At 38.2% G+C, this 26,292-nt stretch overlaps 1 protein-coding gene across 1 annotated transcript in view; it reads right to left on the bottom strand.

Moving 5' to 3' along the window:
- The window catches only part of PLCXD3 (phosphatidylinositol specific phospholipase C X domain containing 3), a 190,196-nt gene that overhangs the window by 53,874 nt on the left and 110,030 nt on the right, over window positions 1-26,292 (bottom strand). The window contains exon 2 of the mRNA XM_055245526.2: window positions 12,839-13,547. Coding sequence (XP_055101501.1) covers window positions 12,839-13,547 — 709 coding nt within the window. The remainder of the gene's footprint in view (window positions 1-12,838; window positions 13,548-26,292) is intronic.

Below are 26,292 nucleotides of genomic sequence, written 5' to 3'. Positions count from 1 at the left end.
TAAGTTTTCAGAATACTTAACAATAGATCCATGACTCTTCTGAATCAACAACATATGCTGTCTGTTAACAGATTGAATTTAGTGAAACTAAACTACACACTTGATCAAATTTTCCTACAATCTATTCATTATAAGCTAGCTTTATTTTGAGAAACAGGCAACCCGAATTAAACTCTTTTTTTTTTTTTTTGAGATGGAGTCTCGCTCTGTCGCCCAGGCTGGAGTGCAGTGGCGCAATCTCGGCTCACTGCAAGCTCCGCCTCCCGGGTTCACGCCATTCTCCTGCTTCAGCCTCTCTGAGTAGCTGGGACTACAGGCGCCCGCCACCACGCCCGGCTAATTTTTTGTATTTTTAGTAGAGACAGGGTTTCACTGTGGTCTCGATCTCCTGACCTCGTGATCCGCCTGCCTCGGCCTCCCAAAGTGCTGGGATTACAAGTGTGAGCCACCTAAACTCTTGAAAATGAACCACAAAAACTGAAAGATGCCCATTAATTAATAGCTTTTGTTTTTCATTGTCTTTTTTTGGTTGGTTGGTTTTTCTTAGACAGGGTGTTGCTCTGTCACCCAGGCTGGAGTACAGAGGCTCCATCAGGGTCTACTGCAACCTCTGCCTCCCGGGTTCAAGTGATTCTCCTGCCTCAGCCTCCTGAGTAGGTGGGATTAGAGGTGCCCACCACCATGTCCAGCTAATTTTTGTAGTTTTGTGGAGAGGGGTTTCACCGTGTTGGCCATGCTGGTCTCAAACTCCTGACCTCAAGTGATTCACCTGCCTCAGCCTCCCAAAGTGCTGGGATTACAAGTGTGAGCCACCGTGACCAGCCAACTAATAGCTTTTGATAGAGTTATCTTATTTATTTTTTGACTGGTTAATTTTTGAACCTGAGCTAAATTATATAGGCAACAACTTTTCTGTTCGGTATTCAGACAAGTAGCAGACAACACAGTGAATTTGGTCTGTTTTATATTGGCCACATATCGCATCCATTTCCAAAGGGCAGTCTGTGCTTTTAGCATTCACTAATGAAATCACACATTATAGTCTCACTGCCACATACCGCTTCCTGCAGATAGGATGTCACAGCCCCAGAAACAACCTGTAAGCTTTTTTACTCTTAACAGCTGAGGCCACAGGGAAATAAGTGATGAGGGGGTGGGAAGAAAGAGTATTTTAAAGGAAAAGTTCAAGATACAATTGTGATTTCTGCAAAAAAATGAATTATGACAATCAAGTCTCCAGCCATTCTTGGCTAATTATTGTTAATACTTTAAAATAAGTTAATTAGCAATAGGCTACAATCCCAGACACAGAGCAAGAGCCAGGAGATCTGTGCTGTAATCAACAAAGCCAAATATTAGTGCCTGCAGTTGATGCCTGCAGTATTTTCTTGTAAAATCCTCCAAGGTCAGGTATTCTGAGAAAATTTCATAGTTTTAACTTTTTTATTGCTGTTGTTACACTGAAAATATTATAGAAAACGTCATTTTATCAACCAAATGTGGTAAGTTAAAAGCTGACATCTCATTGCCTAGAGTAATGTTAGTTAGTTATTTAATATTTCTGTAACAATTTGGTTAGGTAGGACACGCTTACAGCAACTCCTTGCCCTTTTATCTTTTTTGACAGAGAGGATTTGGCTTATATCACCTCACTCGACTACCCATTTATACTTGTCAGAGTCACCCTTGTTTATCAGTAGGTCAGTCTCCAAAAACTGTGTCTATCAAGTACACTCAACACAAACATCTGGATCGCAAGCCCTCAGGGGCACCCATGCAAACAAGCCCGAGAAAAAATATGCCTCCCTCTGTGAAAGAGGACAACAAACCAATTTAGTTGACAATATGACAGTCTGCATCCCATCTCCTGCTTCCTTGTGCCCTGAATGAATTGTGAAACCTTGGGAAGACAACTGGAATGTTCTCAAATCTTAAAAAATCAGCAATTCCCTTTACAAAGTGCTGTGTTCTTCTCTTTTTTTCCTGCCCTGGACCCCTTCTCTCCATCATCTGGGAAATTTCAACAGTTTTCCAATGGAAGAGGGAGAAATTTAAGATCATAGAGAAAGAAAGTCAAGTTGACTGAAAATATAACCTAATTTGAAGAGTTTGCATTTTCAGTAGCCAATCCCTCAGCTAGGATATTATCAACTCTTTGATTTGCCTCATTATCAAAATGGTCTGGGCTTTTGCATAGAAACAGCCTCGACTGTTTTAATGAGAAAAAGAACAAAGAAAAAGCACATGGACAGACTAATTTATACTAGAAGCTTTTAAGCCAAATGGGAATAAGTGATATTCCTCTTTTCACATTTTATTGAAAAGGGGGGAAAGAAAAAGCAACCCCTGACAACTGACAGCTCGCCAGACACTCATGACCAGGCCATGTTATTCTCCTGTTGATCATAAGCAATGTCCCACAATACCGACTTCAGGTAAGGTCACCACCTCTCTTGACTAAAATGAGTGACTGTGACTCCTTTACCAATTACAGTTTGATCTCGCTTTAGCCCTGTGGATTAGGCTTGTTGAAATATCCAGATATAGACTTGTCCTTGCTTTCTGACAGCATCTGATCTGCAGAGAACCTCTGCTTCCTTAGACCCTCCCTCAAGTCACCCAACCTAAGCCCAATCTTGTTAAGTCCCTTCTAGCATCCTCTTACTGGGATGTCTCATGTATGAACCTCATGGTACGTTCTCCCTTGCTGCAACAAATAATAAATCCTGCATGTTCAACTACATGTTTGTGCCTGGGGATCTTTGGCTGAAGGACAATCACAAAATATTTATGTCTCTTCTCTTGGAGCTTTTCAGCTGAATGGACTCGTGCCCCACTCAGGAGCCCTGCCTGCATAGAGCAGAAGGGAAGAGGTGGCCTGCAGGCCCCCTTCTCATGACCTTGGAATGTGAACTGAGATTTCCACATCTGGTCCATTTTACTTCTTGAATCAGACACCTTTTACTCGTTCATCTATTGATATGATATGGTTCATTTGAAATTCCAGACGAATCTCCCTTTTCCCTCAGTTGCTGACTAAACTACACAAATTATTGCGTCACTACTTGACTAAGTAAATATCCCTGCTGCCTGGATACTCCATCTTTATTCTCTCTACTCCCATCAACCTACCTCCTTTCAAGTTTTTTTCTGTGAGTGCTAGCTAGCTATACGTACTAGCTATATTTTAAGCTAGTTTCTTTTAGAAATTAAATTCAATCTGCCCAGCAATTCCCTAGAAGAAAACTGAGATCCAGAGAGGTTTACTAAAGTGGGAGAGTCGTCATCCTATGCCACAGTTTTTCAGAAAAGTATATGTATTCATTCTCTCTCTCTCTCTCACGCATAAACACACACACACACACACACACACACACACACACACACACACGCACCAGGCACTGAATAGATATCTGACTTCTCAACAACTTGGAACCTTCTTTAGTCTTTAACCTCTCTAAAACTGTGAAAATTGCCTGCCTGTATTTAAACGTATTTTAATCTTCTTTAATCTTACAACATCAGCAGAATGAAGAAGAAAGAGAGTTTTTATGTGCACTCTCATTTCAGAAATTTTAGGGTCAAAAGTTGTTAAAATGGAGAATTACAGACAACCCTTTCTCTTGCCATACCCCAGAGGACACAGGCCGAACTCACTCCTCTGTCACACAGTCTCACAACTATAAGCTGGTACAGAATCTTCTTCCTTCTGAGAAATAAAAATTAAATCTTGAGCCCTGCCACCAACTGAGTGCACCCCCTTCTTGACCAAAAGGACCCCAGAGAAACCTTAAAAACTGAGTTATTGGCTGTGCATGGTGGCTCATGCCCATAATCACAGCATTTTGGGAGGCTGGGGCGGGAGGATCACTTGAGGTCAGGAAATTGAGACCAGCCTGGCTAACATGGTGAAACTCCTTCTCAACAAAAAATACAAATATCAGCCAGGCATGGTGGCATGCACCTGTAATCCCAGCTACTTGGGAGGCTGAGGTGGGAGAATCAATTGAACCTGTGAGGTGGAGGTTGCAGTGAGCCGAGATCATGCCACCGTACTCCAGCCTGGGTGACAGAGCAAGGCTCTGTCTCAAAACAAAACAAAACAAAAAAACAAAAACAAATGAGTTTTTGGCCATGATGGGATGGGAGATTGGACATGCCTCATTATACCCCCTTTTTCACTAACTGCCACTAAAAGACTTTCTTTCCCAAGAGTTAAACAGAAATCAATCCATCCAACTTCCCCACTTTTTTGTGGTGTCAACACAACTGACCAGCATTTCTTCCTGATCAGAGACAACAAATCGTAGACTGGTTCTGGTCTGTTTACAGAGGCTGCACAGAACATGCCTCTGTGTCTTCTGTTTCACTTTTTGACATATAGGACCTAATTTTAATGCATTTAAATGTTAAGTCTCCACTCAGAAGTGAACATGGGACTTATGAAATGTGCATGTTTACTTATTTATAAATGCAAACGTCCCTATTTGTGAATATTCATAGATTCTCCTGTAACCTGTTGAATATGTATACTTAGCTGACCCATTCAGCCTAAATTTTTGTCTCACCCTTCCTTTCCTTGAAGTGCCTTTCTCAGTTTCTGCTGGAGGCTACATTTCCCAGCCCATGGAATGGCCAGCCTGCAGGCCGCAATCCTTTATAAGAAATAAAACTCTCTCCTCTCCGAATTTATGAACCTCATAATTCTTCAGTTGAAACTCCTCCTCTCCTTTTCCTCTTCTTCTTCTTCTTTCTCATATTGTTTGAAATTAGCACTGGGGAGGAAGTTGGGATGCAGTGCCATAATGTTAACTGGCTTTGGTGGGAGACACTGAGTCTAGAAGTTATTAAGGCTTCTTACATGAGAATGTGCTTTTTAGCCCAGGGTAACAAATAATTTCTCACCAAAGATGAGAAATTGTTTATGCTTATTAGTGCAATAATCCTAGGATCAAACTAAGTCACATGAGACAGAAGATGCCAAAAGCTGAGTGCTGCTTTTTGGAAATCATTGATAGGTAGTTCTACCTGAGTGATACAGCAAGCAAATACGAACTTGAATCTGGAAGGCCCTGTGGGTAGAGGAGTTGTAGCTTAGATTTAAGGAAGAACTAACTGAGCCTAGGGAGGAGGGCACCAATAAATATTGGGGTTTATGTTCTTTAGGTTAACTAAAACCAGGTTATTTTGTCAGTAGGGATGATTAAGGTGCAGCTCGTTTGTGGGTATGAGCAGTGCTACTTGAAGTGGGGCTCACTTGAGTCTGTTAAGAATGAAACACTTTGAGCCACAGACAATTAAATCAGAATCTCTGAAAGTGGCATCCAGGAATTTACATTTTAACAAAATTTCCATAAGTGCATTCCAGTTTGCCAAGTCCTGGGCTGGGAAAGGGTTGCTTTCTGGAGATTCCTTTTGATTTACAAGCCAGATTCCCCTGTCTAGTGTTTCAAAAAGATTCCGTATTGGTCCCAGCACTGGCTTATAACATCATCTGAGTAAATTATTTATCCATTCTGATCTTCAGTTTCTTAAATTGCAAATTAGGAGTAACACTTGTACAAATGAAGCCATGTGCATACATACAAACAGACACACACAGACACACATACATATATGTATCTGTATGCATACATATCTATAGAGACAGGGAGCGACAGAGAGAGAGACAGATCGAAGAAATGAATCTTATCGTGAAAGCTTTTTGTAAACAATGATTATTGGAACACTGGCTTTGCATAGTCTCCTTGGTGTTCTTTCTCCTCAGGTATATGTAGCTTGAGGAGATCGCTTTCCCTGTCTGTTGAATAGAATATCCCAAATATCCATTGTCAGCTGCTCTGCTGTACTGCTGTGCTGACCTGTCTTGGGACATGGCCCAGGGTGGAAGTGCAGGGCTGGAAAGCTGCTCTTTATGGAGATGGGTACTGTCTCGCGTCTGACTTTAAACCATTTGAACAGCTGACTTTGAATCATTCTGAGTCTCAACCTCTAAGTGAGGCTTTTCCTGGCTCTCCAAACTGTTAAAATGACTGGCACTGCAGCTGAAAAACTTCCAAGAGACTAGACCCATCCCTTCCGGGTACAGGCAAGGAAAAGGCAAATTGGGCAGTAGGAGGGTTGTGAGCTGGAGTGTGTCCCCATTGGAGAGAAAAAAAAAAGAGTCCGTTGGGTTCATGATGCAGAGAGAGAAAAAGAGAGGAAGAAAGAGAGAGAGAAAGAGAAAGAGAGAGAGAGCCCAGAGAAAGTAGGCCCAGCACAAAATCTGTGGCCCAGACCTTTGGCTTTATCCCCTATCCCCTCCAGGTAAGGCCCCAGGGCACCATGCAGTGTTGAGTGCAGTGCAGACTGAAAGCCCTTCTATGTTGGTATGTGCAGCCTGGTATGCTCTGCCCCCTCCACCCGTAGGTTTTCTGTTTATCCTCTGGCCTTATCCCTCTCTGGGGTGTCTCTTCTTTTGACTGGGAGCCAGGAGTCCTGAATTTTCATCTTTTCTCTGCTGCCAGTTAGCTCTACGTCCTTGGGCAATCAATTAGCATTCCTCTTGGCCTCAACTTCCTTATTTAATAAAAAATGGTGAAATGAGCAATAGGCACAAGGCAAGAAGGATTAAGCCCAGTCATCTCTAACTCCCTTCATGTTCTATGTCAATGCTTCCTTAGGGGGTTCCATGCTAACATCCTATCAGGGTTTGCTTTCTTGAGGCAAAGCCACACATTTCAGACCTTCTCTTCTCTTAGCTTTGCCCACTGTATCACCAGCATAATTTACTTTCCCAAACCCCTAGACCTGACTCTGCCTTCCAAGATGATAGATAATATATTAAATGCAGCCAGTGCTAAGCAATATTAATTTTACCTAATCTGCAACAATAAGCATGGGACTTAGAGTCAAACAAACCCACGTAATAATCCTAGCTTATTAATTAAGGAATGACTTTACTATGGGATTTTAAAGTAATGTATTAGACGTCTCTCAGCCTCAATTTCCACCTCTAATGGATTTAATAATACCTAATTTGTAAGGCTGCAAGGCCTTAAATGGACACAAATCATGTAGAGCTCTTAGCACAGTGCCTGGCACAGAATGTGGGCTCAACAACTACAGTTGTCTTCCTTTGCCCAGCTGGGTAATATTGGTGTCTACTCACAACCACATCCTGAAAATTCTACCTTACACTCAAGGTGATCACTGTGATGACGAGACTAAGTGGCCAGGGCTGCCCATCCTCCAACTCCAAGGGATGTCATCCATATAAAATGATACTGTAAATGGTATTCCAAGGGGGCAGCACTGTCAGTAGGGCTGAAGTCAAACCATGTCAGCATTTTTTATCTCTCTTTCTTTCTAAACGCTTGCTGGCATGCTACTCTGTTTCCCCCTTTAAACTGGTGGCTTCTTCTTCAGTCTCTTCCTTCCTTACTCAACCTACATAATTAGGTGGGTTTCATCCCCTGAAGTCCAGTTCTGATTTGCCCTCCTCAATATCTTCCTAATATGTGCCTACTTCAGCTAACCGTAATTTCCCCCTTCACTTTTTCCTCGACTCATCCCCCATGTTCCTTTGCACATCACTCTGTTTCTCTAACCAACCGTGATTTCTCTTGTCCTCAAGATTTCCTACCTCCATGCTTTGCTCTTGCTATTTCCTTATCCTGAGAAGCTACCCCTACCCATCTCGGCCTATCCCAGTGCTGTTTGTCAAAGCCAGCCAAAATCTTTCCAGATATCTCTCTCCTCTAAATCACCATAGGCCTTGATCTTTAATTCTCCTGTTTGTCTTCAATTTGTATTTAAGTCTTGGATGTTCTTGTCTTTTCAAACCTACTTGATGCTTGATAGGAACAATGGCAAATATCAATTTTAATATGCCTCACAGCACTTAATGCAGAGCCATACTCATAGGAGCTGTTCAACAGATAAGTACTAAATTGAACTCAGTCTACCTGAATGTACTGCCAAATTTGATCTAGATATTGTCATTTAATAAGACGAAAACAAGGTTGCAGTGACTTCTTTGGATTCTCACAAATAGCAGGGCAGGGAGATAGCATGATGTAATGGTTATAAGACTCCATATCTGAGATCAGTCGCTTGAACTACAGTGTCTAGAACAGATTAGGCATTTAAATGTTTGCTTTTTTGAATAAATGGATAGGTAGAGTTTGGATTTAAATTCTGAATCCACCTTTTCTTAACTGTGCTATCTAGCTAAGTTGCTTAACACTTCTAAGGCTCAGTCCCTTTATCATTAAGATAGGATGGCAATAGTACCTACAGTTGGAGGTTTTATAAACATTGAACCTAATCATTAATATAACACAGTAAAGGATCTAACAGGTAGTGAACCCCTAATAATAACAGTTATTATTATTATTGTTATATTAATCATTACCTAAACTGTTGGCCTGTAAAAATATTGTCTAATTTAACTCAGCATCACTTTACTTGCAAAGATGCATTGCTGCTTAAAAATTCTGGTAGGTAGTATGACTGCATTTTTTAAATTAAGAAAAACCTATGAGTTAATAAACTTCCACAAATTAGGAAAGGACTTTACTCAAGTTGCACACCTTCTTTTTAAGAATGTGTGAATTGCGTGGGGGTGAGGTGCAAAAACTGGTGTTTGAAAAAGAAATTAAAAATAGGTCTTTAAGAAATAAAAATCTGTGTCTTTTGGCATTGCTACAATGTAGAAAATGAATCTGCAGTATTTAGAACCATTGGCCAGATTGAAAGCTATGGTACCTAAATCCAGGCTCCATTTAGTTTCCCTGAAAGCCACCCACAACTTCAAACGCTGTTTTCTAAATGCATGTGCTCAGAGTTTTGTTAATCCAAATATTAGGCATGATTTTAAAAATTGCAGAGAAACTAGCTAGTCAAATGGAGGATCTTGGAACTGTAGGATTTACAACTCAAATGGATCTTGGAGGTAATCTGGCGCAAACTCCAAACTGTGCAGATGAAAATATGTAAGGCCCAGAGCGGTCTTAAAATTGCCTGGTAACTTTCCTTTCATGGCACAGAAGAACTTACTACATCTTTTGGTGCCATCACAGGACTTTATGAATGAATGGCTTTTGCACAAAAGCGAGGAGGACAATGTCTGAATCAGTTCACTTCATAGGCTTCGTCACTTGGTAAGAAGAGAAAGCCAACACGTTCTGGGGAGTCAAGTGCTCCTTCACTGAATAAGTGATAAGTATTAATAAATTGCTTTTGCAAGGCATGACCCCAGAGCTGGCAATAAGCTTTTCCTATATGCTCCATGCAGAAGGCTGGAGTATGTCCAATAACCAAACCAAAACAAAACAAAAAACTGAGCTTCACATTAATATAACATTCAGAATACAGCTTTGCAAATGGTTAAAAAGGAAGTCTTTCTAGTACTTCTGAGACTAAACTCCACTGGAGAATGCCAGCACATCTATAATGACAAGGTTCAGATATACTGGCAAATTATTTGTAAGTAATTTTCATAATCCTATAGAGGAAAGAATTAGTTCTCCATATGGAGTCTTCATTCCTACTTTTAAAATTTCTTTTTCTTCTCCTTTTTCTTGTCAATGATACAACTCTACTATTCCAGACATATAAGCTAGAGGCAAGTAGGAAGTTCTGAATTAAAGGGCTGAGAGCAGTTTTCAAAAATTAATTCCATGTGCTGTTAATAAGTGTTATCTGAACAAAATTTAAGTGCTTGGAAAACATTGTATTAGTTAAATTTAAATAGGATTCATCACTAAAATATTCCTTAGTGCCTTTTATATGCTAATGTACACTGTGAATCCTTTGGAAGAGTTGTGTAGAATATAATGTTCAGCACTTTCCTAACTGATTTGATTTTTTTACCCACAAATCCTACTTTAATAGTAGGGTACCAGAGCATGAGTAACCAAAAAGCAGTTTAACTTTGACTTGAAAACTTCTAAATTACATCAAATGCCATAAGAGGAAGAAAATGAAAACCATTTATCCTTGAGTAAATTCTTCTTCTTGGCTTCTTCAAAGGATGATCTCTACACAGGTAAAATGAGGATAAAGTTCTTGGTTAAAATGCAAAACAAGCATTTAATACGAGTAAGTGTTTTCCTAAGCATAGAACTATGCTGGATGCTGGAAGAGGTCGTAGGAAGACTTGCATCATGCCCAAAATGTAAAAGTTAAAAATGAAGCTTCTTTCATTCAAAGTGTGGAGAGAACGGAGGGAGTTGGAGTCAGTTCCCTGCCAGGCTCCTGCTGCCTTTTCTCCACCTCTAGTGACCCATAAGAGATTCTTCAAAATCTGGGGACTCTACAGGATACAGTTCAAAATAACACATTTTTATATGTACACAACTCCCTCACTTTCTAAGTTTGTGAGAAAGGGGGTAAATTGTTAATTACCAGAAAAAATAATTTTTGTAGAAAATGGTGCTATAAAGCAAAAAGCCCTCTTGTTTTGATGAATACTTCATTGGAACTAGCTGAATTTAGGCTTAGGAAGCTGGAGAAAGGTGACTAGTTAGGCATAATCATCTAGAAATGTTAATCTAGTTACACAATCATCTAGAATGTTGGGTCTCAAAGGCAATCGAAGGGTAATGAAGGAAAAGAAGTTAAAAATGGTAGAGGAGAAGATTCAGTCAGAGGATATGAGGCTGAGGTGTACAGTGTTATAGATGTTGTCAGGGGCTGTTATCCCAGGGCAGAAGATTTGTAATTAAAGACAAGTCTAAAATTTAAATTATGTACATTGTTGTGATCATAAGCCATTCCTGGCCTCTTCGGATCTTCAGTAAAATCTAAAAAACATTGTGGAAATGAACATGAAGCAAGTTTCATGTCTCAGAATGGGACATGGACAGACTGCGTGGGATAATTAAGCCATAAAATGATATAATCCAGTAGTAGAAAGGGCCCTACCATACAAATATAAGAAATGCAGACATTAGCAGAAATCATAGAGAAAGCCATGCACTTTCATAGAGTGTAAAATGAATGGTTGGTAATGTTATTTAAATTTTAAGGGACAGAGCAGTCCCGGCTAATGGACCATTCTGAGTAACAGAAGTAAGTTATGATTTTGTGTGGAGGAACATTTCCACTCCAATGACTTGGAGTTTTCACCACCGAGAAATGCCAACAACCCCCAAATTAGTTGGCCTATATTTCTAATGATCAATTAGCCACATCTACTTGAATGCCTTACTCACACTTTAAATTCAGCATGACCCTGATGGTACCTTCCCCACTTCCTCCCAATTACCTGTATCTTTGTTTCCTGACTCTGTGAATGCTTCCATTACCTGTCCTGCTTATCCTGAACTCTTTTCTCTCATTCATACCACATAGCGAAGTAGTCACTGAATCATTTTCATTTTCATTGCTTGCGTATTATCCCCTTCTGTGGTTTTTCGCTTCCCCAGTGTAGCTTGCATTACCTTGCTGAAACCATTCCATCAATCCTCCAGGCTGCGTCAATTATTACATAAAACACAGATCATGTCAAGTCATGCTACTTTTAAACTTTATTATCTAGCTCCCCGTTGCTCACAGGATGAGGTTCTCTGTAGCCTGGTTAAAAGATTTCTGGAAAATGTGTTCTTGCATCACTCCAAGCTTTATCTCCTTTCATTCCCCATCCTATATGCTATACCACAAGGTCACACATACTATTTTCACTGCCTAATCTTTTCTCTTCATCTTTTGTCTTTGTCCACAAAGACCTTGAGTCCAAGCAAAACATTCATGCTCTGTCTCTTTAGCATAATTCAAAATGTCAATGAAAGATAAAAATAAGAGATCTGATAAGGATTTATGTTCTTTCTTCAGATGATGTTTGCGTTGTTTAATATTTTAACTCAAAAGAATAAATATGTACAATTCAGCATGTTGTGTCACACTCGCAGGAAAAACTGTGATTGCTCAAATTATACCTCACAAGTAATGAATATCCTACATGTTTGGCTGGGTTTGACCAATGAAGTGACCACTTTCTTGGGGTAACCATTCTTTATAAGGCTGCGTATGTAGTATAAAAGGCATAGGATATAGTTTGAGAATAGAGTTTGAGTATCTGTGTTATCATTCACTGTTGAAGGGGTCTTAGGAAAAATATATCACTTCTTTGAACCTCATTTTTTAAATCTGTAAGACAATATCTACTTCTCAGTGTTGTTATGCATTTCAAATGGAACTAGGGATATTAAAAGACTCTGCAAATGGTAGAGAAAGGATATTGCAATCTATAAAGCACTACACAAATGTGAAAAAGGGTGCTATGAAAAGATAACTAGACATGGAGTCAAAATATATGGTGTTATGGGTTGATCTGTGGTCCACAAAAAGGCATGTTAAAGTCCTAACCCCTGCTACCTGTGAGTATGACCTTATTTGGAAATTGGTTCCTTGCAGAAGTAATTAAGATGAGGTTATTAGAGCAGGCCCTAATTCAATATGCCTGGTATCCTTATAAGCAAAGGAAAACACAGAGACACATGAGAAAATGGCATGAGAAAAAGGAGACAGAGACTGGAGTGATGCATGTATAAGCCAAGTAGCACTCAGGCTTGCCAGCCACCACCAGAACCTAGGAGAGAGGCATGAAACAGATTCTCTTTTAGAGTCCTCAGAAGGAAGCAACCCTGCTGACACTGATTTCAGACTTCTAGGTTTCAGAACTGTGAGATAATATATTTTTATTGTTTTAAGATACCCAGTTAGTGGCACTTTGTTATTGCAGCCCTAGGGACCTAATATGCATAGGTATAATTTTAGCTTTATCAGTTATGAGCTCTATGAATTCAAGTTAAATTGTTTGAGGTTCCCCCCCTGACATTTTAAAGACACTTACCTTTCTGTGATTGTTTCTCTGAGGCCACTTGCCACCCCTTTGACCACAGTGCTAGCTTTGGGGGTCAGCACCACCTGAGATATAAAAAACGATCCCTTCTTTCTTCTCTCAGTGATGGATGCTTGAAGGAACTGGATCAGTTTCTCAGGGTCTGTGGTGTTGGCCCAGGGTGCTGGCATCATCTGCCCAGGCCAGAGAAAGGGCACTTCCAGAGCCACTGGACTATGGTAGAAGACCAGCACTTGATAGTCCTTCTCCCACAGGTACTTTAAACTAACTTCCTGGGCAAAAATCGCTGGGCACATTTTATTTCCATAGATGTCTTTCAGCATTTGGACCAGTTTTTCATGGTGATATTTCTGCATCCCATAAAAGTGGTTGAAGTCCAAGAACACTACCTCCTTATGGTGATCTGTGAGGAATGCATTGATCTCCTCAAGGCCTTCATTGACTTTGGCACTGAACAAACCATGAGCAAAATAGAGTTCATTGTCGGGGTCTCTGGGCTTGGTGGAAATTCGAAGATCAAAATAACGAATTCCAGCTCCTAGCTGGCCAGTAAAATTCATTGTCTGAGTGGCTAACCATTTCCTCATGAGCTTTTTGGCCACAGTTCCAAACACAGAGACAAAATTCTGGACAGTTTCTGGCTGCTCAGGACCTACTGGAGAGGCTTCATCAATGTAGAAGCTGAAGGAATCATGAGACCCTAGGAGAATAACAAGGCATAGTGTGGTTAATTTCCAGGTCTTTGCCCTTCCCAACTTCTTTCCCTCTCGCAATATCCATACCTCTCCCTCAAATGAACCACAGGAAATACTAAGGAATGTAATACTAGTTATTTTTTATGCCTTAGGAGGGTCCTTTATATAAATTGACATAAGACACAGAACACTTCAATAGATCAAATTGGTTATTAAACAATTAGAAGATTTCCTTATTATTAAATTTAAAATTTAAATAATCATCTATTCTGTGAACCAAGAATGTAATACAATCACTAGAATTGGCTTTCCTTATGGATGACCTAAGTGATCGTTCATAAAGCAATATGTATGAAGACTCACCAGTACCCAAATACTTTGCAGTCTTACCCTTTTCCTTAATTTGGGGTTAATTTTAAGCCTAGAAGGATTGTCTCAATGAATAAAGATGCCCTTTTCACAAGCAATCAGCATATGGATTGTTACCTCATTCACTTCGGAAGGCACAAGAGGTCAAAGTGATAGAGCAAAGGAGAAATAAGACAAGAAGGCCGTACCATGCTGACATATTTAACTTCATTCCTGACCTTATGTTTGGGCAATTGTAAACTTAGATGAGGTCAAGTACTTTTCACATATTGAATAAATGATTAACGGTTCTTGCAAGTCAACAGCATTTAAAAATTAACAGCATTTAAAAATTGACAGCATTTAAAAATTAACTAATAGACTCTTTTCTTCACAAATTTTCTCTCAACAGCATAAACTCTTTTGGGAATTGGCTTCTAAATTTAGAAGAATTTCTTCCTAGGAAGAAAAAGGACTATTTATTCGACTATTTTTGGCAGTTGCAAATTTCAAGACTCCAGACATGTAGTAATGAACATGTGTGTGATTTGTCACAAATAGAGAGTGCCATTTGAAACTCTTTATTAGGACCCAATAAAGAAAAGTTATTTCAAGGTTGCATTTTATTTCTTAAAGCCTCCTTTAATTCTTAGGCGTAACTCACTGAAGAGCTAAAATTAAATTAACACATTCTAAAAATTTCATACAATAGAGGGCAGATATGCTTTAAATTCTGACACCCTTTCCTGTTTCATGACCTTGTCCTAGTACCATCATTCCCTATCTGATACTCAGGCCTCCTCTGAGTACACTTTGTTGCCCCATTCCTGATTTCCCTTCCTTGAGGCATATCTTTTCCTAGTTCTTTCACTCCCCAACCCAAAACTCACATACATATAAATACACACAAACACACACAAGAACCTTAAGTTTATCCATACAACACTTGAAAGCCTTGGTCTTATAAGCTATTTGAAGCATTTTTTTCAGTGATGCAATATATACCTACGTCTGTATTCCATATCTAGGTATATTTCTATATTTATGTATATATATCTATGTATCTCTCTATCCAGCTTTAACAGCCCTTAAGAATCACAAGTGCCTAAATTTCAGACACCATGGTAGGTTGTTAAAGAAAATAATTTGCAAAATATTTTGATACCCTGAAAATCATAACCTTTAAAATTTAGATAAGTTCTTGGAATGATTTGCTTTTTCAAAAACAATAAAAGATAACCCAAATATACAGAAATGCCATGTTTAATTTAATCTGAAACTGCATGCCTTATCTTTAGTAGATGGTGTGGCAAGAAAATGTCAGTCCTTTCTGAATAAGAAAAGCTGGGAGTTAGGTTCTGATTGGCAACTTTTAATAAGCATTTAAATTGCTGCATACTGATTTATTACTTGCTATTCATTTGACTGCTAATTTAAGTGAAAGCTAAGTAAATGATGCTAAAGCTCAATATATACAAAGAAGTGTGTCTAAAGACAGAAATGAAAGAAAGTTTAAGAAGAATTATGATTAAATGATCTAAGATTAGGAGAGGTAATAAATACATTTATTTAAAAATAAATTTAAACTCTCAAAATAAGAGTTTAAAAAGTTAGTTTCCAGGCACATGAAGGGAAAGGTAGATGAAGGTAATTTGTTACTTCTGTAATCTAGTAGAAATTATACTTGGAGGCAGGCAAAAAGGGAATTAAGTATAACTAGATTTCTTTTACTAGAAATGAGTGGTTCTTTGTTTTCAATATGGCTTTAGTTTCACCTTTCTATCACATGGTTATGTGGCAAGTAAAAAAATTGTAAAAATAAAATTCTAAAGGCAAGGAAATCACCACTTTTGAAAATACTATGAAAGGATATTATACTTTCTAGAGTACATGATTTGTTGATCTTCATGGAAAGTAACTTCTTAAGGTCAAAATAAGGGAATGTTAAAAATAAAAATAAACAGTCAGAAGGAGAAGCCAATGGTGGCTTCACCAGCATGTGTTTTAAGCCAGATGACTCTGAGGTGTAGCCACAGCACCTGGTATAAAATGGTGCTTCACGCTGTAAATATTATTAGAAAAGAAAATAAAACCAATAGATACAAAACAGTATCTATGCATTTTGTAAGGAATATATAATCTAGTGTTGGCTAAAAAAATGAATATTTTGATGACTTTTAATTTTATTTGGAATAATTTTATTTGGAATAATTTACCTCCCAATTTCAACATTTTCACTGAACCAGTAAGTTTTCTATTTGTTTGAATGTAAAGCAAAAATACAGCAGGACATCATAACCATTCAATAATTGAGAGGAAAAGCCTAACCTCATGTCTTTAAAGCCAGGAGTTCTCTTTGTTCTTGAACTTTTCTGCTATATCTGGTCTGATTTTTTGCTTCTACATTGATTTGGTATTCCTGGGCTTCTGAGCTTTTATTCTTCTCTCATCCACAGTCTCAAACTCATACCTTGGACCTGGTATTTAATGTCACTCCTCTGATGTTGAGTTTAGTTTCTCATCTTCAGGTTCCATTTGCCCTCTCTCCTCAGACAAGGGCTAACCACTCCCATTATAAACCCTGTCCCATCAAGCTTGGTTGCTTTGGCTCTGAATAAATAAATGTAATCAGAGCAACTATTTATTTCATTTCTTGGAAATAAGCACTTTAATCTGTTTCTCCTCAGTGTGATAAATTGTACCCTCATTCAGGCACTGTGGGAAGCACACTTCTAAGATGGCGCCTAACAATCCTTGCCCCTCTGAATTCATACTCCCCTCTGTGAGTGTGGGCTGAACCTATGACCTGCTTCTTATGAATTACATAGGACAAACACGATGGGATGCCACTTCTGAGATTAGGTTACAAAAGGTTATAACTTCTGTCTTGTTACTTTTTTCCTTGCTTCGATGAGTGAACTGCCATGTTGGAGAGGCCCATGTGACACAGAGATGGGAGTGGCCCTTGGCCAACAACCAGCTGGGAGCAGAGGTCTTTAGACTAACAGCTCTCAAGGAACTGAATCCTGTTAATGGCCAATGAGTAAGCTTGGAAATAGATCCTGCATGAGTGAGATATTGATTGCAGCCCTGTGAGAGAGACCTGTGAGAGAGACCGAAGCAGGGAACTCAGTTAAGTAATGCTTAGATTCCTGATTCATAGAAGTACACAGAAACTCTGTGTTGTTTTACAACACTACATTCGGGAGTAATTGGTTATACAGCAATAGTTAACTAATACAGGCCATAGCATCTCTTTGTGGTTAATGAGGGGACTTGTGGCCAATAGACCCAACTGGCTAAAAGGAGGAGTTGGAATTTCAAAGAAGAGAAATTAACTATGGTTATGTTATATGCAAGTTTCTATGCTTGAAAACTGTATCAGGTATGAGAAAAAATTTTAAAGATGGTTTAAAAAATATTCTTGAATTCACAAACGGACTTTCTCTTTTCCACATACTGTTTTGGATGATCTGAGATATCATCTGGCCTAACCAATTAGCACATAGCATCAATTTTATTAGCTTATCAGTGTAGAATGTGTGTAATCATTTCTATATTTTATGATTTCCAGTAGTACTGGACTTAACTTCTCATCCTGTCATTTGGTATGGTAGGAAGATTGCCCCCAAAACATCCTTCTTCTGGTGATAAGACCTATATAATCCCTCCCCTTGAGTGCAGGGTCTATGACTTCATATTGTTCTTGTGATTATGTTACATTATATAGAAATGAGATTTTTAAAAACATGTAATTAAGGTCCCTAATCAGTTGGCTCTTAGTTAATCAAAGAGAGATTATCCTGAGTGGGCCTGACTTGAGCAGACAAGCTCTTAAAAGAGGCAACAAGCAGCAACAGAGCAAAATGCAATGTTGTAGAGAAGGCCATATGGCAATGGAAGTCATTAATAGCTCACTAAAGTGGTATAAACATCAATTTAAACTGAAAGCATCTGAACAATCAGCAGCAACAGAAAAAATATTATTCAAACTTATGTAGACCCTCCTGAAAATATAGTTGCCATTGCCTCCCCTTCTGGTTGAAAAAAAGACTGCTCCTTATCACCAGGAAGTGCAAATGTAGCTGTCCATAAGCATCATAAAGCCCAGTAGACCACTCCATATTTTTCCAATTAAAATCTTAACCTTTTTGTTAAGTTTAGTATATGAACCTTTATTTCTGGTTATTCAGGGAGTTACTCCTCACTGAGCACTCCCATCTGCATACCATGCATGTATAAATAAACCTTGTGTTTTCATCTGTTAATCTGTCCATTGACAGTTAGTTTGCAGGCCACCAATCACTGGACCCAAGATGAAAGGGAAAAGGTTTTCCTCAAAATATAGTGAACACTAAGTAGCCCCTAGGAGCTGAGGTCTGAGCTCCTACAACTCAAGAAACCATGTTCTGTGAACAACCAGCAAGCTTGCAAAAGGAATCTTAGCCTCAAAAGAGATTGCAGTCTTGGTCAGCACTCTGATTTCTGATTCCGGTATGATCCTGAGAAGAGGACCCAGCTAATTCATATCCATAGTCCTTATTTACAGAAGCTGTGAGAAAATTTGTATTGTTTAAGCCACTATATTTGTGGTAATTTAATGCAACAATAGAAAACTAATATATTTGGACACTACTTAAGATCATCTGAATATGTAGTGTCATACGAGTATTACAGTATAGTTGAGAAAATTAGTGCAAGTATTCTGTAATTTTTTAGACTTTATGTGTAAAGGGATATGAATGACTTGAGGCAATTACATCATTCTGATTAAAGGCCCCCAGTAACTGGAAGTAAGTTAGTCTCTCTGTGTAAAAAATTATATGTACTACTAATTCTATTTTGTAAGTGTTTTCTTCAAGTAAAATGGTCTACCTACATGATGGAAAGAAATGTTCTTATTTTTAAACTAATGAATTGCTCATTCAGTAAAACATTTATCAAGCACCTGCTATAAGTGCTATTATTATGCTAAGTGTAAGACAAGCATTGTTCTCATCCTCATAAATTTACAACTTAATATGTGATGGACGTAGATAAATAATTATAGTACAGTTTGGTAATGATTTTTAGGCACTATTGCATAGCATGGGGTAGAGAGGAGAAAATGTGTGATCATTGATTATTAATATCATGGGCTTATGCAAATAATTTTTAAAGAACTAGACTAAAACAAAAGTAGCCTTGCTTTATGGGTTAAATGATAAATGGCTCTTGGGAGCCACACTAAACAGGGTACAGAATGGGAACATTTTCATCTGGCTAATTTTGCCTTAGTTTCCTGCTGTGGACTAGTTGGAAACTAAAAAAAAAAAAAAAAAAAAAAAAAAAAAAAAAAAAAAAAAAAAATACATACAATCCTTGCCCTCAAGAGTCTTATAATTTAATTAGGGAAGTTAGGCATAGACATAAACAAATACATCCTTATACCAAATAGCATTCCTTCATTCTTTCAACAGACATTTACTGAGCATCAGCTGTGTTCAAGGCACTTACAATTAGGCAGTGGAAGTTAAAGACAATTGATCTGGATGTGGAAGGAAAACATGTGCACTTCTATTTTTATTTATATATTTATCTTAAAATAATAAAAGTTAAGCATTAATATCATTTTACATATGTACTGCCACTGTCACCTCCAGGATAGCCAAATACCATATTCAGTACTCAAGATATTTTTAAAACCAGTGAGAATTCCACTGCCCTGAATGGTACCCTCATTCATTTGATCAGATTGTGCTGCATTGCAACTTGCTGTAATATCCTGGCTGGTTAAGTAGACTTTAGACTTGCAGAGTTTAATTATCCAAGCACTCCCAAAATAGACATGTGGTTTTAGAAGTTTTTTTCTTTTTCATAAAAAGGGACAGACTAAAGATAATTCAATTAAATAAATAAGAAAACTAAAACTGACACTTATACTTTTATTATGAGCTTTTCATTAGTCATATTACTGTATTATAATTTTAGCTAATAGAAAGACAACCAAAATAATATTAAACTACCAAGAAGACTACTTGATATGTGGATTCACTTTTACTATTAACTATGAACTTCACCGTATGTATGTATCATGTTTTGTAATACCAGTTCATAAGAGAATAATAACACTACGGTAAGAAATATGTTTTAAAATAACATATTTTATACTTTATTAGTATAGTAATGCTTTTATAATTTATATAAATGTATTTATAATATTTCTACATATATACAAGCATACTCATAAAATTTATGGATAAATATACTTCTATCACAGTTACTTGCTTGATTTTTTTTTTTTTTTAGTTGATAGGAAGGCCTCTGATTTAGTCCACTGGAATGATTAGACTGGAGGAACTAAGTAAAAATGACTTGGATCAGAAAATACTGGAGACAGAGAAACCAGCTAAAGCCTATTGATGTGCCAGTGATTTGAGATATAGAACATCTCTGTGAAATAAAACGTACTGAAAAACTTCAGCCCTCAGTGCTTCTCCCCATGTTACAAGATACTGGCATTAGAAAAGACCACAAAATGAATACCATTCTTTACTACTTCCTTGCTTTCCAAATCCCTACTGGGAAGTAAGATTTAGCAGTGTGAGAGTAATTAAGCAGAATACCTCCTTCCTCCAGATACCAACACAGATGCATAAGAAGACATAGCTGAATTTCTGAGCAACAGATGTTAACTTACAAAGCACAAGGTAAGCTGTACTGTGTTCTTTGCAATAGAAGTCAAATATCCCAACATGAGAAGAGCCTCTGTGCATATGGACAAAGATAACCAACTGTAGCTAAAGGCTCCAGTGTACTTCCACTACTCAAAATAGTCATACATCTGGGGATTCTGTCAGTCAACACCGCATCTGCTGTTGATGTTGGTAATAGTGACCATCAGAAATTTCAGGAAGTGAAAGAAGATCTCCCATAGAAAAGGAAATCATGGTCAGTATGATTTTTATGATGAATTTGTGTTTTAAATTTTCTAAATTTCTAAAAATATACACATCATATATATTTTATATGGTAACTTTCAGTTAACTAGAATTTTTTACATTGACTTATTCCTTTTTAAATTATTATTGAAGAACAATGTACAGACAATAAAATGTATTCATTTTAAGTATACAATTCTGTGAGTTTGAAAAATGTATGCATCCAAGTCATTGCCACCACAATCAGGATATAGCACATTTCCACCACAAAGGTCATCCCTTGTGACCCTTTGTAGCAAATTCCCCCTATCCACCCCAAGATCCAGGCAACCACTAATCTGCTATATATCACTCTAAGTTAGTTTTGATCTCTGTATAATTCCATATAAATGAAATATACAATATGTACTTTCTTCAGTTTGGCTTCTTTTCCTTAGAGTATATATTTTGAGATTCATCCTATGTTGTTGTATGTATCAGTAGTTTTTTCTTTTTGTTGCTATATCATATTCCAACAGTATTCCATCATTTGCATACATCACAATTAATTTAACCATTCATTTGTTTTTGAGCATTTGGGTGGTTTCCATTGCTGACTATTCTGAACAAAACTGTTCATTGCTGAATATTTTTTCTGGAAATATTTCTCTTTCATTATTGTTGCATAAGTCCAAGGAGTAGAATTGCTAGGGTAAATAGTATTTGTTTTACATTATAAGAAATTGACAAATATCTCAAAAAGATTGTCTCATTTTATATTTCCTCAAGCAATATATCAGAGTTCTAGTTACTCCACATGGTACCAAAGCTTGGTAACGTCAGCCTTTTTAGTATTAGTCATTTGAGTGGTTGTACACTGGTATCTCATAGTGGTTTTAATTTTCTAATATCTGACAAATAAAGATGTTAAGAATCTTTCTGAGAGACAGGCAGAGCAAGAGCAAGAGGGTGGAATAGAAGGCTCCACCAATCATCCTCCGTGCAAGGACACCAAGTAGTTAATAACTATCTACACAGAAAAAAAAAAAAAAAAAAAAAACACCTTCATAAGAAACAAAAATCAGATGAACACTCATAGTACTGGGTTTTAAGTTCATATTACTGAGAGAGGCTCTGAAGAGATAGAAAAAACAGTGCTGAATTGCTGACGCCACTCTTCCCTACCCTGGCGGCAGTGGCCTGGTACAGAGAATAACTCTGGGTACTGGTGGAGGAAGAACACAGCAATAGTGAGGCATTGAACTCCACGTTGTCCTGTTACAACAGAAATGAAAATTGGACAAAAATCAGCTGACGCTTGATTGCTACGGGAGCATTTAAAACAGCCCTAGCCAGAGGGAGAATTGCAGGTCCCAGTGGTCCAAACTTGACTGCCTGCAAACCTCACTACTGAGGGCTACAGTACTCTGAGTCTCCAAGTAAACTTAAAAGGCAGTCTAAACCATAAGGACTGCAATTCAGGCAAGTTCTATAGCTGAATTCAGCCCAGGGACAGTGAACTGAGGGGTAATATGACACACAGAAACATCATCCAAGGAAGCAAAAAGAGTGCTGTTATCATCCCTCCCCTAACCTCAGGCTGCACAGTTTGAGGCTCCAAAAGAGACCGCTTCCTTCATCGTGAGGAAAGGGAAGAGTTGAGAGGAGTCTGTCTTGTATCTCGGATACCAGCTCAGCCACAGCAGGATAGGACACCAGTCAGAGTCATGAGGTCCCTATTTCAGCCCTAGCTCCCAGATGGCATTTCTAGACACACCCTGGGCCAGAAGGGAACCTGCTGCCTTGAAGAAAGAGATGTAGTTCTGCCAGCATTCATCACCTGCTAAATGAAGAGCCTTTGGACCCCAAGTAAACAGCAGTGATATCCAGGTACTACATCAAGGGCTTTGGGTGAGCCTCTAAGACTTGCTGGCTTCAGGTGAGTCTCAGCACATCACCATCTGTGGTGGCTACTGGGCAAATTCCTTACTCCTGAGAAAAGCAAAGGGGATTTTGTCTTGCACCTTAGGTGCCAGCAGAGCCACAGTGGGTTCTTGGGGTCCTCGATTTCAGGACTTGACTCTTGAACAGCATTTATGGACATGCCCTGGAACAAATGGGAGCCCATTTCCCTGAAGGGTGAGTCCAAGGCCAGGCAGCATCCACCACAATCTGACTTAAGGGAACTTGGGCCTTAAGAGAACACCAGCAATAGTGTGGCAGTACTCCTCATGGCCTGGGGTGGTGGTGGTGGCTATGGATGAGGCTCCTCTGCCTTTGGAAAGAGAGGGAAGAATGCCAAGGACTGCATTTTGTAGTTTCAGTGCCAGCTCAGCTGCAACACAGTAAAACACAAGGTAGACCTGTAAGGTTTTTGACTCTAGTCTCTGACTCTTGGACAGCACTTCTGGACCCACCCAAGGCCTAGGGTACCTCTCTGCTCTGAAGGGAAGGACACAGGCCTGGCTAGCTTTGCCACCTGCTGATTGTACAGCCCCAGGGCACTGAGTGAACATAGGCAGTAGCCAGTGAGTGGTTACAGCCAGTGATTTTCTGACTTCAGGTCTGACCGAGCACAGTCATAATTGTGGTTGCCACAGGGGTTATTCTGTCACTTCGCCCCCAGCTTTAGGTGGCTTAGAACAGAGAGAGAGAGACTCTGTATATTTGGGATAAAGTAAGAGAAGAGAACAAGAGTCTCTGCCTGGTAATCCAGAGAATTATCTTGGATCTGAACCAAAACAATCAAGGTGATGCCTCTACAAGTCTGCAGGAATCACAGTGTTAATGGGCTTGGGGTGCTCCCTAAAGCAGATACTACTTAGATCACAATACCCAAGTCCTTTCTGGAAAACCTCCCCAAAAAGGATAACTACAAATAAGCCCAGATAGTGAAGACTACAATAAATACCTAACTGCTTAATGCCTAGACACTAAAGAATATCTACCAGCATCAACATCATCCAGGAAAACTTGACCTCACCAAATTAACTAAATAAGTCACCAGGGACTAATCCTGGAGAAATAGAGATATGTGGCCTTTCAGATAGAGAATTCAAAATAGCTGTGTTGAGGAAACTCAAATACATTTGAGATAACACAGAGATGAAATTCAGAATTCTATCACATAAATTCGACAAAGATATTGAAATAATTAAAAAGAATCCAGCTGAAATTCTGAAGCTGAAAAATGCAATTGGTATACTTAAGAATGCATTGAGATCCTTTAATAACAGAATTAATCAAGCAGAATAAATAACTAGTGAGCCTGAAGACAGGCTACTTGAAAGTATACAGCCAGAGGGGAAAAATAAGAATAAATACAATGAAGCACTTAGACAGAATCTAGAAAATAGCACCAAAAGGGCAAATCTAAGATTTGTTGACCTTGAAGAGAAAGTGGAGAAAGACATAGGGGTAGAAAGTTTACTCAAAGGGATAATAACAGAGAACTTTCCAAACTTAGAGAAAGATATCAACATCCAAATACAAGACAGTTATAAAACACTAAGCAGACTTAACCCAAAGAAGACTACCTCAAGGCATTTAGTCATCGGTTTCCAAAGGCCATGGATAAAGAAGAGATCCTAAAAGTACCAAGAAAAAAAAATAAATAACATGAAATGGAGCTCCAATATGTCTGGCAGCAGACTTTTTAGTGGAAACTTCATGGGCCAGGAGAAAGTGGCATAACATATTTAAAGTGCTGAAGGGAAAAGTTTTTACCCTAGAATAGTATATCTGGCAAAAAAAAAAAAATCCTTCAAACATGAAGCAGAAATGGAGACTTTCCCAAACAAACAAAAGGTGAAATTTAATCCACACCAGACCCACCCTAGAAGAAATATTAAAAAGAGTCCTTCAAATAGAAAGAAAAGGACATTAATGAGCAATAAATCATCACTTGAAGGTACAAAACTCACTGGTGACTGGGCACGGTGGCTCATGCCTGTAATCCTAGCACTTTGGGAGGCTAAGATGGGCAGATCACAAGGTCAGGAGATCGAGACCATCCTGGCTAACATGGTGAAACCCCGTCTCTACTAAAAATACAAAAAAAAAACAGAAAAAAATTAGCCGGGCATGGTGGCGGACGCCTGTAGTCACAGCTACTCAGGAGGCTGAGGCAGGAGGATGGCATGAACCCAGGAGGCAGAGCTTGCAGTGAGCTGAGATCACACCATTACACTCCAGCCTGGGTGACAGAGTGAGACTCCATCAAAAACAAAACAAAACAAAAAAACACCTCACTGGTAATAGTAAATATGGCAGAAAAACACAGAATATTATAAAACTGTCACTGTGGTGTGTAAACTACTCTTATCCTAAGTAAAAAAACTAAATGATGAACCAATGAAAAATAATAACTACAACAATGTTTCAAGACATAGTACAATAAAATATAAATAGAAACAACAAAAAGTTAAAAAGCAGGGAGACAAAGTTATAACAGAGTTTTTATTAGTTTTCTTTCTGCTTGTTTGTTTATGCAAATTGTGTTAAGTTGTTATCAGGTTAAAATAATGGGTTATAAGATAGCATTGGTAAGCCTCATGGTAACCTGAAACCAGAAAAATGAATACATAAAAAATAAATACAATGAATACATAAAAAATAAAAAGCAAGATAAACTAAAACATATCATCAGAAAAAAATCACCTTCACTAGAGGAAGACAGAAAGAAAAAAGAAAGTAGAGAAGACCATAAAACAATCAGAAAACAAATAATAACATGGCAGTAGTAAGTTCTTACTTATCAATAATAACATTGAATGTAAATAGAGTAAACTCTGCAATCAAAAGACAGATTGGTTAAATGAATGGAAAAACAAGATCTGTTGATCTGTTGCCTACCAGAAACACACTTTACATATAAAGTCCACACAGACTGAAAATACAGGGATGGAGAAAGATATTCCATGCCAATGGAAACAAAAAAAAAGAGCAGGAATAGCTATAGTTATATTAGACAAAATGGACTTCAAGACAAAAACTGAAAGAAGAGACAAAGAAGGTCACTATATAATGATAAAAGTGTTAATTTCACAAGAACATATAAAGTATGTAACAATTTTAAGTATATATGCACCCAACAGTGGATAACCTAGATATGAATAGGAAATATTATCCGAGCTAAAGAAAGATATAGGCCCCAATACAGTAATAGTTGGAGACTTCAACACCACACTTTCAGTGTTGGACAGATCTTCCAGACAGAAAATCAACAAGGAAACTTGTTGGACTTCATCTGCACCATAGACCAAATGGATCTAATATTTACAGAAAATTTTACCCATGAGCTGCAGAATACATGTTCTTTTCCTCAGCACATGGATATATTATCAAGAATATATCATATGTTAGGTCACAAAACAAATCTTAAAACATTCAAAACAATTTAAATAATATCAAACATCTTCTCTGACCACAGTGGAATAAAACTCGATTTTAACAAGATGAATTTGGGAAACTATACAAATACACAGAAATTTAAGACTATGCT

Source organism: Symphalangus syndactylus, chromosome 16, assembly GCF_028878055.3.
Source record: "Symphalangus syndactylus isolate Jambi chromosome 16, NHGRI_mSymSyn1-v2.1_pri, whole genome shotgun sequence".
NCBI lineage: Eukaryota > Metazoa > Chordata > Mammalia > Primates > Hylobatidae > Symphalangus > Symphalangus syndactylus.
This window is presented reverse-complemented; position numbering and strand designations above follow the sequence as displayed.